This window comes from Eptesicus fuscus, chromosome 5, assembly GCF_027574615.1.
Source record: "Eptesicus fuscus isolate TK198812 chromosome 5, DD_ASM_mEF_20220401, whole genome shotgun sequence".
Taxonomy (NCBI): Eukaryota; Metazoa; Chordata; class Mammalia; order Chiroptera; family Vespertilionidae; genus Eptesicus; species Eptesicus fuscus.
The window spans coordinates 73,048,812-73,061,411 of NC_072477.1; the positions used below are offsets into that span (position 1 = coordinate 73,048,812).

At 42.8% G+C, this 12,600-nt stretch overlaps 1 protein-coding gene across 1 annotated transcript in view; it reads left to right on the top strand.

Annotated features, from left to right (window-relative positions):
* Positions 1 to 12,600, top strand: part of RYR3 (ryanodine receptor 3) — a 393,437-nt gene that overhangs the window by 227,659 nt on the left and 153,178 nt on the right. The window contains exons 41-42 of the mRNA XM_054715636.1: positions 9,714 to 9,987; positions 11,519 to 11,633. Of these exons, the coding sequence (XP_054571611.1) occupies positions 9,714 to 9,987; positions 11,519 to 11,633 (389 nt within the window). The remainder of the gene's footprint in view (positions 1 to 9,713; positions 9,988 to 11,518; positions 11,634 to 12,600) is intronic.

Consider the following 12,600-nt stretch of genomic DNA (forward strand, 5'->3'; position numbering starts at 1 on the left):
TCCTTTCTTCTTAAGTAGCATATCTGACCAATCCAAAAATCATGTAGTGAAGTAGCTGTTTTTCTTTTAAAGTATCTTTCAGGCATCAAGTCTTCCTAAACAATACAATACCTTAGAAATATTTCCATTTCGAGTTAGACTGAACAATCATTTCAAGTGCAGTTTCTAGATCATATATTTGAAATAGTTGACTAGCTGTGACTCTCCCTAATTACATTAATTGTGAAAGTGGAGTGAGCTAGAATGTTAATACTTTCATAAATGAAGCCATTTATAATCGCCAAGGAAACCACATGTGCATGACTAGCTTCCCTAAGGCAATCTGTCTCATAGGATTTATTTTATATCTCCGCAGAAAACATGTGTTTTGTTACACATTTTTCTTTCTCTTTTCCTTTTTGGAAAGAACACTGTAGCTTTTTTAAAAAACCCATAATCTGAACCACCTAGTGCGCTTGACAAGTCCTCCTTGAAACAGGTAAATCAGTGGGCAAAAATCCTAGAGTTGCAACAAAGGCTGTGGAAGCAACTTCATTACATAAGTGGAGTATTTAGGTGAGAGAGAGAGAGAGAGAGAGAGAGAGAGAGAGAGAGAGAGAGAGAGAGAGAGAAAGAAATACTGGGCCATAAATGTATCAAGCAGTAGATTTGAGCTCTCATCCTCACCCTTGCCTTCTCCTGGAGTCTGTCCCCTTTCAGGAGTTGTGTTTCCTATTAATATAAAAGTGTTTTTAAGTCATTAAAGGGCAGCATTTCCAAGAGGAACTTAGAAAAGCAACCAAAAAAATGAAATCTTTTTTTTTTTTTTTAGTTGTAACTGTTCTTAATGTATCTGTCTCTCTTTGGTTAAGAAAGAGGTTCAGCCCTAGCCAGTTTTGCTCAGTGAATAGAGCATCATCCTGTGGACCGATGGGTCCTGGTGTCAATTCCAGTCAAGAGCACATGCCTGGGTTGTGAGCTTGATCCACAGTAGGGGACATGCAGGAGGCAGCAGATCAATGATTCTCTCTCATCATTGATGTTTCTATCTTTCCTCTCTCCCTTCCTCTCTGAAATTAATAAAAATAATTTTTTAAAAAGAAAGGGGTTCAAATTTATCTCAATAATTGACTCCCTTTGCTGTTGAAATTTCTGCCAAAATTGTCAGCATTCCCCCATTGATGACAGAAAAAATAAAGTGTTCACTACAGGGACTGCTTGTATAAGCCATTTCTTGAAGGAAAATGGCATTCCAGCGTCATCACAGCAAAGAGTATCTCTTCCATTAGATCATCTCAGCCATCCCTTCAAAGGCCTCTCTTAACTTCATGATAGAGCTTTCTCTGCCCTGCTTCTTCAGTCTCCATGCAATGTGGACCTAGTCTAGAAATATACAAACTTTAGATAAAGGACCCATTGGGGGGGAAATAAGAGATCTTTTATTTCTCTTCTCTAATTTCTTTTGAATGTAAATATTACTCTAGATGTTGTACATTCTAAGAAGTATCTTATTTCTTAAGAAAAGGTATTACCCATTATTTTTTATACTTTATTTCTCATTAAATGCTCCTAGTTGCCCCTAAGTAGGCCACTGTGAGTAATGATTGTGTCTTGAAATAGTTTTGTGTAGGGTACTTTACTCGGTACTTAACAGAAAATACCCTTTGATTCATAAGCTAATTTGGAAGGGACATACTGGATGTAACTCTGCTACTGAGCTGAAGACAGGAAAGGACCTATGAATAAGGTCTGTCCTGAGGCCTAGATACACTGACTCCGAGCAGTCTTCTGGAGTGGACAGTCTGGTTTCCAGTATGAATGAGAGTAAAGTCATTGCTGAAGGGTCAGCTAATGTCAGTAGCAAAGGATTAGGATTAAGTGTCCACCCAGGCAGTAGTGTACCTTTCTCTGTGTACCCCATTTCATTGCACTGTCTGCAGAACAGACTGAAGAAGGCCACGCAGCCTCTGTGTGCAAGGTACCTGGCTTCTCCCTTGCTTTGAAGATGACTGATCTTAAACCCAAATAGAAGAGGGAAGCATTTAGGGTCCCTCAGGCTGGTGGAAAGCCCTCTAGTGATGAATGAATAATGACTGGGGCCCTTTCTGACTGCCAGAATTCAGCTTTCAAAATAATGGTTCTTTAATCCTCTTTTTATTTCTCATTGTGAGATGTCTCACTCTTCTTATGTTCACATTTACCCTACCTCCAATCCAGAAACAAACACAGAAAGCTTCCTAAGCTTTTGCTCTCAAGATTCATGTCTCACTTACTTGATTGGAGTCACACAGCCTCATGGAACAGTTTCCTCTTAATGGAGGGAAAGTGTAGCCTTTCAGCCATGGCCATCCCTCAGCAGAGACCTTGTTACATAGATCAGTGGTTCCCAAATCTTTTGGTCTCAAAACCCCTTTACATGCTTAAAAATTTTCAAAGACCTCTAAAAGATTTTGTTTATGTGGATTGTACCTATCAATATTACTGGATTTGAATTTAAAACAGAAATTTTTAAACAAGTGTTAATTCATTTTAAAAAATAATAAAAAACCATTATCCTATATAATAAAAGCCTAGGTGGCATCACGCCCTCACATGACATCATCACAAGATGGCCGGCAGGGGAGGGCAGTTGGGAGTGAACAGGCCAGCAGGGGAAGGCAGTTGGGGACAACTGGGCCTGCAGGGGAGGGCAATTGGGTGCGACCAGACTGGCAGGGGAGGGCAGTTGGGTGCGACCAGGCCTGCAGGGGAGGGCAGTTGTGGGTGAGCAGGCAGGCAGGGGAGGGCAGTTGGGTGCAACCAGGCTGGCAGGGGAGGACAGTTGTGGGCGACCAGGCCGGCAGGGGAGGGCAGTTGTGGGCCAGCAGGCCGGCAGGGGAGGGCAGTTGGGTGCAACCAGGCCTGCAGGGGAGGACAGTTGTGGGTGACCAGGCCAGCAGAGGAGGGCAGTTGGGAGTGAACAGGGGCCATTAGGCCTGCAGGGGAGGGCAGTTAGGTGCGACCAGGCTGGCAGGGGAGGGCAGTTGTGGGGGAACAGGCCGGCAGGGGAGGGCAGTTGGGGGCCATCAGGCCTGCAGGGGAGGGCAGTTAGGTGCGACCAGGCTGGCAGGGGAGGGCAGTTGGGGGCCACCGGGCCTGCAGGGGAGCACAGTTGGGTGCGACCAGGCCTGCAGGGGAGGGCAGTTGTGGGCAAGCAGGCCGGCAGGGGAGGGCACTTGGGGGCCATCAGGCCGGCATGGGAGGGCAGTTGGGGGCAAGATTGGGCCAGCTGGGGAGGGAAGTTGGGGGCAAGATCAGGCTGGCAGGGGAGGGCAGTTGAGGGCCATCAGGCCAGCAGGGGAGCAGTTAGGCATCAATCAGGCTAGCAGGGGAGCAGTTAGGAGGCGATCAGGCTGGCAGGTAGAAGCGGTTAGGGGAAATCAGGCAGGCGAGCGGTTAGGAGCCAGCAGTCCCTGATTGTGAGAGGGATGTCCGACTGTCTGTTTAGGCAGTCGGACATACCCCAAGGGGTCCCAGATTGGAGAGGGTGCATTCCGGGCTGAGGGACACCCCCCTCCCATGCACAAATTTCGTGCACCAGGCCTCTAGTGTTACATAAAGAACATACTTTTATAAAAACAACTAAAACTTTTACTACAAAAACAATGATAAGAAGAGTGACATTGGTTTGCATTTTTTATATGTCTCTTATGTGTGACTTAATAGAAGATAGTTGGATTCTTACACCTGATTAAAGAGTAGGAAGAAAATCGACCTCAAACAGATATATCATTAGAAAAGGTAATGTTTTAACAGCTTTTTTAGATAATTGTAAAAATTCTCCTTTATTACTATAGAAAAACTCAACCTTTCTATAATCTCTCCCTTTTGCCTTTGTCCAAAACTGTCTTATATACCCAATGTTGCCTCACTGTCTTTGGACTTTTCATGGAATTATCATGCCTATGTGAATTTTTCATGTGTACATATTAAACTTCTATTTTATCCTCTTTAAAAATAAAACTCAACAAGTAGTAGTTTCTCAAAAGTTAATTGCTATGTGGAATCTAGAGTCATATTAAAGAAATTCTTCTACTTGGTTACATGAAAATGCATTGGTCTGCCTTGCATGTTGAATGATGTTCTACCCATGAATGATTTTGTAAATAACATGATGCATTGGTCATTGGGAAATTATTGGTTCACCAAGTTATGCAAAGCTTCCAAATGTCAACATATTTATATTATGAAATGTTTTAAAATTACATTTGTTAGTAACAATTTAATAAGAAAAGTATTTAAGTATTGGGAAACTGTCAAACTCACAATGGCAGATAAACTTTTTCCAAAATTCTAGTTTTCACTTGAAAACTCAAGTTATATCAGAGAAATAGATGCTGTCACTGGCTTTCCATGACGTGATAGACTCACTTCTTTCATTTTTAAGAAAATTATATTTCATGAAGCAAGCGGCTAGTTTAGCTTGCAGCTCAATCACACAAGTCTTTTTCCTCAAGGAAACCACCGCCATTTGACATGGAGAAGTGCTTCAGCATACTTCCTCCCATTTTGTCATATGGGGTATTAAAAAGATATATACTCAAAAGTTTATTATTAATAAAATTAATAATTGTTTATATCTTATTAAGGACAGTCTTAAGAGAAACTGGGCATTTTCCTGGGGATGTGGCAGTAAAGAATAGAGTTTGGTGCCACTGACTTGATTCATGCTAAGACACCAACAGTTTTACCCACCATTGCTTTTGCATCATCAGAACAGCTATCAACACAATGAAAAAGGCAAATAACGCCTTTGAATTATTATGGAAGTATATTTGGCCTTACAAGCTGCCTAAAGGATCTTGGTTACCTCAAGGATATGTGGATCACAATTTTTATCACTGCTGTATAGATAGCAGTTAACCTATATAAAGCTCACAATATGTGCCCGACATGGTTATAAGCATTAACTATTTTAATCCTCAAATGTGCAGATACATGGAGGCCTATTAGCTTCTGATATTGATGCTGCTCTGCCACTGGATCTTGGGAGCTAATTAAAATTTGAGAAATTTTCAGTAGCATAGCTGCCAGGGGTGTAGAGCTCCATTTTCACAGTTTCAGAGTGTTTAGACCCTTAGAAATTCATTGATTCAACTTAGGTTTGCCTGGTGGGTGCTAGGTCTCTAGCATGTGTCAGGCCACAAAATACATTGCTTTTCAGGGGTCTTGGGAATGTTTCCTTCCCCACACACACACAGTTTTCTTCCCATTTCTTTCTTTAATATTCTTTCTCACACTTTCTGGACCTCAGTCTCACATCTGGAAAGCCTGACCAACAAGAATAGCCTTCAGTGTCATGCCTTCAATGAATTACATCTGTCCATCAGTAACACAACAGTGATGAGTCTTGCTTTTTCTGTTGTGATCTTGAGGTCACATTATGTTTTTAACTGAGCTTTGTTCCCACACATATTTATTTATCCCATTCTCTTATTCTTACCTTGAAGGACAAAGAACCTATGGCCGATCCCCGCTCCATCTTTTCAGGCAAAAGGGCTATTTCCTTCCCCATTTGCCCTCAAGTGAGATATTTTGCCATAAATGTTCCATTTTCTAGACTATACATATTGATTTGGATTTTTAAGGCATTGTGAGGCTAAGAGCTCACCCAAATCCTGAATTAATCTGAAAGCCAGGTTGAGTAAAAGCTAGTATTTACTTGGTTTCATTATAACTTTAAATGCCCTGTTGAAAAGAGGATGGACCTAGATTGATTGACAGTTCTGATTGTTGTTTTGCAAGTGTGGCAGGGATTGTGATGATGTGTATTATCTCTGCAGAGAATTTGCTTGTTAGTGCTGAGACTATAATTCTTTCAGCCCAAAATGTAGGCTAAAAGGGGAATTGTACTTACAGGACTAAAAAAACTTACATTGGGTCCAAGAGTGTTTATGTTTTTGTCTCGCTTTCATTCCTTACTGTGAATAGTAACTAGGAGACAGGAACTTCTACATCTGGCTACTGAGGAAACAAGCTCATGAGAGGAGCCCAGTCTAGCCCATAAATAACTTTTCCCCCCAGGGGGTTCAGATATCATCTAACCTAACAGCTATTAGTCAGCAATCCCTGCCTAGTGAGATCTCTTAGGAACATCTTTTAACTGTACTCTCTGCCTTCAGTATCCTTTTTTAAGTTTTTCAGCTTATGTTTCTCATCTGAGCCTAAAATACCCACAGTGTTGATAGACACAGTGGTAAGTTAAATTAATCCTTTACATCTAGATCTCTTCTGGAGCTCTATTTTTATATCCTCTGATGAGCCAAGACTGGATGTAGAGCAGACACCTGCCATATATAGTGTATGGAGGTAGAAAACTAGACTATTAGAGATGGCACAGGCAATGAAGCACCCGTCTGAGTTTATTCCCAGTCCTTTCACTGATAGACTGTGTGACCTTCATTGTCCCCTGAGCTCTGCCTTTATTCCCAGGTCTGAATTCAGGCTCTTGGTGCCATTCATTCCTTGCACAAATGTGACAGGCAGAGCCAGACTTTGATGGAATTATGATTTAAAAGCAGCATTTCTCACCTCTGTCACGGCACTTTGTGCGAGTATGTCTGGCATGGGGAGGGGTGAGCAGTGCCTACCCAGCCATTCTGGTAGGGGCCCTCTGCTCTCTCCTCCTGCTCAGTTCTCCCTCGCCCTTCTGATCATCCTCCCACACCAATGTCGATCAGCACCTTTCAGGGCCATTTAGTCCAACCTCTGAAGGTCCCACAGCTGATTTGAGTCCCACTTCATCCATTTTTCCTTTACTTGTACAACCAGTGGTATTTCTGTGCACTAGTATGAGCCCTGAGAAATTCCAAATTCAAAGTCTTCTGGTCTTTCTCTCTTGATGCTTGTGAAAGTAGTCCATGATGCAGTGCCCACTGACTCCTGCTGAGATCTGGGCAGCACAGTTTGATGGTCAGCTGTCCAAATGCAAAGCCTTTAGGCCTGACAGAGTATTCTTATCCACTTCACTCCATTTTCTAATGTATCTGTATGTTTATATCATTCTTTACAATTCTTAAATCAATGGCATGGCCGAATCAGTTTGTGGTATGTGGTATCTTTTAAATATGTGAAGGGAGTGCCTCTGGTGGAGAAATTCCAGTGCTTAATATTGCTTTACTCTAAAGAGGCAGCACCAACATCTTCTTCTCATGCCTTAATCCACCAGAACTTATCACTCCCCACTCTATCCCATGGCACTTGCACATGCCCCATTTTAGTATTTATTACATGATGTTATCTATATATATAAAAGCCTAAACTGCCGAAACTGGTTTGGCTCAGTGGATAGAGCGTCGGCCTGTGGACTCAAGGGTCCCAGGTTCGATTCCGGTCAAGGGCATGTACCTTGGTTGCGGGCACATCCCCAGTAGGGGGTGTGCAGGAGGCAGCTGATCGATGTTTCTCTCTCATCGATGTTTCTAACTCTCTATCCCTCTCTCTCTTCCTCTGTAAAAAAAAAAAAAAAAAAAGCCTAAACTATTGGCCAACTGGCCAGTAGCTATGATGCGCACTGACCACTAGGGGGAAGATGCTCAATGCAGGATCAGAAACCACAGGCATGGAAACATGGAACAGACTGATGAATCTCAGAGGGAAGAGAGGAGGGGGGAGGGGGAAGGGCGGTAAGAGATTAACCAAAGATCTTATATGCATACTAGAGGCCCTCAGCCTGGCCTGCAGGAATCACGCCGAAACTGGCTCTCTGACATCCCCCAAGGGGTCCTGGATTGCGAGAGGATGCAGGCCAGGTCGAGGGACCCCACTGGTGCATGAATTCGTGCACTGGGCCTCTAGTAAAAAATAAAGATAAAATTTGATTTTTATAAAATTAAAATGTAAATTTCTAGCTTGTGAGCACCCTGAAGGCAAGAAGAGTGTTTTATTTAGTCTTCTATTTCCAGCATTTATTTAAACATCATTTAATCAGAATAGAATATTTAGCACCCTCAATATGAAATTGAAATATTCTTTTCTTGCAGCATATGAAGAAAAAGCACATATGTGTCTCTTGACAACATATTCTACTTCTCTGCATTCCATACCCCATCCTTAGAATGTTTTTAATTAAAATTATTGGGGTGACATTGTTTAATAAGATTATATTGGTTTCAAGTGTACAATTCTATGATATATCATCTGTGTATTGCATTGTGTGTTTATCACCCCAAGTCAAATCTTCTTTCATCACCATGTATTTTACCCTCTTTACCCTTTATTATCTCCCTCAATCCCTTCCCTCTGATAACCACCATACTGTTTTCTGTGTCTTTGAGTTTTTGTTTGATTATTTATCTTGTTTTCCATTTGTTGCTTTCAGTTTTATAACCCACATATGAGTGAAATTGTAAGGTTCTTGCCTTTTTCTGTCTGACTTATTTCACTTAACATGATACTCTCAAGATCCATCCATGTTGTCACAATGGCAGTATTTCATCTTTTGTGACTGAGTAGTAATCCATTATATATATGTACCACATCTTCTTTATTCAATCATCTATTGAAGGACACTTCAATTGTTTCCATGTCCTGGCTACTGATAATAATGCTGTAATGAACATAGGGGTGCATATATCTTTGCAAATACATGATTTTGAGTTATTCAGGTATATACCCAGGAGAGGAATTGCTGGGTCATAATGTAACTCTATTTTTAATTTTTTTAAGAACTTCAATACTGTTTTCCATGTACCAGTTTACATTCCCACCAGCAGTAAATGAGGGTTCCTTTTTCTCCAAAACCTCTTCAACACTTGTTATTATGTATCTTGTTGATTATAGCCATTCTAACAGGTGTGAGGTGGTATCTTATACTAGTTTTGATTTGCATTTCCCTAATAGCTAGTGAGGTTGAGCATCTTTTCATATATCTGTTGGCCATTTGTATGTCTTCTTGGGAGAAGTGTTTGTTCAGGTCCTCTGCCCATTTTTTAATTGGATTGTTTTGTGTGGGTATTTTGGTGGTAGGTTGTATGAATCTTTTATATTTTAGATATTAACCCCTTGTCAGAGCTGTTGTTAGCAAATATCTTCTCCCATTGGATTGGTTGCCTTTTCATTTTGTTGATGGTTTCTTTTGCTATGCAGAAGCTTTTTAGTTATATATAGCCCCATTCGTTTATTTTTTTGCCTTTACTTCCCTTGCCTTTGGGCTCAAATTCATAAAATTCTCTCTAAAACCAAGTTCTCTAAGTTTAGTACCTATGTCTTCTTCTATGTAATTTATTGTTTCAGGTCTTATTTTTAGGTCTTTGATCCATTTTGAGTTAATTTTTGTATATGGGGACAAATAGTAGTCTAGTTTCATTTTTTTTTTTTTTTTTTGCATGTGGCTTTACAATTTTCTCAGCACCATTTATTAAAGAGGCTTTCTTTTCTCCATTGTATGTTTTTGGCTCCTTTGTCAAAAATTATTTGTCCGTATACACATGGGTTTATTTCTGGGCTCCTAATTCTGTTCCATTGGTCTGTGTCTGTTTTTCTGCCAATACCATGCTGTTTTGATTATAGTCACTTTGTAGTATAATTTAAAGTAAGGTAATATGATACCTCCAGCTTTGTTCTAAAAAAAAAAAACAATGCGTTAACCTTGATCAGCTGTTGATGTGTCTTATGATTGAATAAAGTAGCTGAGGTACACAGCTCTCCCTGAGCTGGGATGGCCACAGTACTGGTCCTTTCTATTGTCCTTCTAGCGACACTGAAGGAACTCATCTCACAGACGATGATCCGCTGGGCCCAGGAGGACCAGATCCAGGACGCAGACCTAATCCGGATGATGTTCAACCTCCTCCGGAGGCAGTACGACAGCATCGGGGAGCTGCTGCAGGCCCTGCGGAAGACCTACACCATCAGCCAGGCCTCCGTGAGTGACACCATCAACCTGCTGGCTGCCCTCGGCCAGATTCGCTGCCTCCTCAGCGTCAGAATGGGCAAGGAAGAGGAGCTGCTCATGATCAATGGGCTGGGGTAGGTCATTCATGGTGAAGTGCAAGTCTCAGAAGAACAGCACTTGGGAAAACTGGTTTACCTTGCTGTACAGATGCTCCAGAGTCAAATCATATACCATCTCTGTGTGCCCCTCCTGCAGGCACCCCTGTGGGATTACATCCGTGCCACAGCAGCCACCTTTCATAACCTGACAGACCAAGCTACCTGCTAATCAGAGTGAAGGGACATTGCCAGAAGAAGTGGAGAGGAGTCTTGGAGAAAAACAGTTATTTAGCTTGAATCTGATGCAAATAGTCTCAGGGAAGCACTGAAAAAAATTAGAGGAAGGGACAGTGTGTTCAACCCAATAAGAGAGACACCTTTTGAGCCTATCTGCTTGTGACTAGAAAACTTCTGGGGCTTCCCTCTGAAACATTACTACACCTTTCTTTCTCGGGACTATCCTTGAGTATCATTTTTGTCAGTTCTGCGATACCTTTTCCCATAACAATAGCTTGTGTCTCATCCTTAGAAGCCATGTTGTCAAAAAGATAGCATTTTAGACATTAAAAAGGCCTCCTTTACTTGGGTAACATAGCACGCCCATTTTGCAGATGAGAAAATGAAGGCCTAAATAGGTTCACTGACCAGCTCACAGTTTCACTTTATTAAAATCAAGAACTAGAACTGCAGCCTTCCCGCTGTTGACTGTTCCATCCCACCACTCGAGCCTCTATCACCAGGGCCCAGGGCAGGGACTGTGAGGATACCAGATGGGGTGGGGGTATGCATGCATTCCTCAAACTCATTTCCAAAGAAGAGTCTTCCAGTAGAGTCTTTTATGGAAAGACAGAAAAGCTACCGAATCAGCCTCTCCCTCAGCCCTTGCAGTAGACACAGCAGCAATAAAAGCTGCTGGTGTCTCCTCTTAGTGGCTGCAACACTGGGGTGGGATGGGTAACCCCTGCCAGACATCACACAGTCACGTCACCAGCTGCTCCGGTTCTCAGATTTGCCTGCAGCTTTATTTTGTGAATTTCTGTTCAATGACTTAAAAACGTAATTCCTTTTACATTTTGTTGTTGATAATTTACATTGGATTCTGAGGACCGCTGTCCTCATTGTTATCTAATATACAGTTGCCCTAAGAAAAGGATACAGCCCTGTGGTTAAGAAAACTGAAGTACATAGAGACATAGACATAAGGACAACAGTAGAAAAAAAAATAGTACCTGGAGGAAGGGAAACTCAGTGGTGTAGGCTGCCGAAAAACTATTACAAGTACAAAGACCAAGGAGCCACTGCTGACTATGTCATTAGAAGGAAATGTTTCAAAGAGAGAAAGCAAGTGCTTACTAGAGATAAAAGAGCACAGACTATTCCTATCAGCTAAAAACATATCCCACACACATTCCCACTGACCTAGTGCCTTCTTACTATATTTTCAGCCTGTCCCATTTACACTGTTTCACCCTTAGTGTGTGTGTGTGCATTTGTGTGTTCTCATCCCTGAATTTCCATAGCATTGAAGTAAGCACAAGCTGACATCTCTCTCTGGTCCTTACCCTAGAGACATAATGAACAACAAGGTGTTTTACCAGCACCCCAACCTCATGCGCGTCCTCGGCATGCATGAGACGGTGATGGAGGTGATGGTGAACGTGCTGGGTGCAGAGAAATCTCAGGTAATGCCAGAACTTGACCCCTGGGCAGGGACACAGGAGGCGACCTGCTTGCAGCCACATGGCTGGAGCCCATTGATTCAGTTACTCTTCCCAGGGAGAGGGAGGGGTGTACACAGTGCCAGGAAGGAGCCCACGGGTGGACGATGCTGCTCAGTGGCCTCCAGCCAGAGCCAGAGCTTCAGCCTCGGAAGCTCGGGCGCTTTTCTCACTCGTTCCACTGGCTTTCAGCTGCTCTGTGTACGGTCTCTGCAGCCCCGCCCCCTCCCAGCTGGAATTCCTCTTGGTCCGCTTAGGAGCCTGGTGTGTCCTGTGCTGTGTCAGCACATGGCTGTTTTAAAGGAGAACAAGATCTCAGTAACAATCCCGGCGGCATCCCCTCGGGAGTGTGCAGGTTTCCTCTGTGAGCCACGCTCCTGAGGATGTCCTGACCAGTCCCCATAAGGTGCCCGCTGTCAGGGGGAGTTCCTGCTGGCAAGGAGGAAGGAGGAAACAGGGCCCAACTTGTCTGGGGTCCTCCTCAGAGTCAGATAGCTTCTGAAAGCAGAAGATGGGGTATGTTTTCAAAAATAGGTTGGAAATTTTAGAAAGCCGGGGTCCTAGGAAAGCGATCCTGCCAGTATTGAGAGGCAGGGTGTGACAGAAGAACAGATGCCAAGCTCACTTGCTCCCGTCTGCGCTCTTGGGAAAGTAGATTCTCTCTAGAATATCCCTAAGCTAAGGTTCGGTGCCTGAGCAGGTGTCAGAACATTGCTTCTTGAGCGCCTCCATGATTCTGATGGGGGAAGCGAGGGCTTCCTAGGATCCTGAGCGAGATTAACTCTGACACCATTTACTGAGCACTATTGGATCAAAACTAAGACATGGCCAGGCCCTGGAGATGCTAATTACTTTGATCAGCAGAGAAGCCAAACACAGTCAACAGTAATAGAAGATGGCATCTCAGTGCTAAATTGTGTGAATCCAGTTA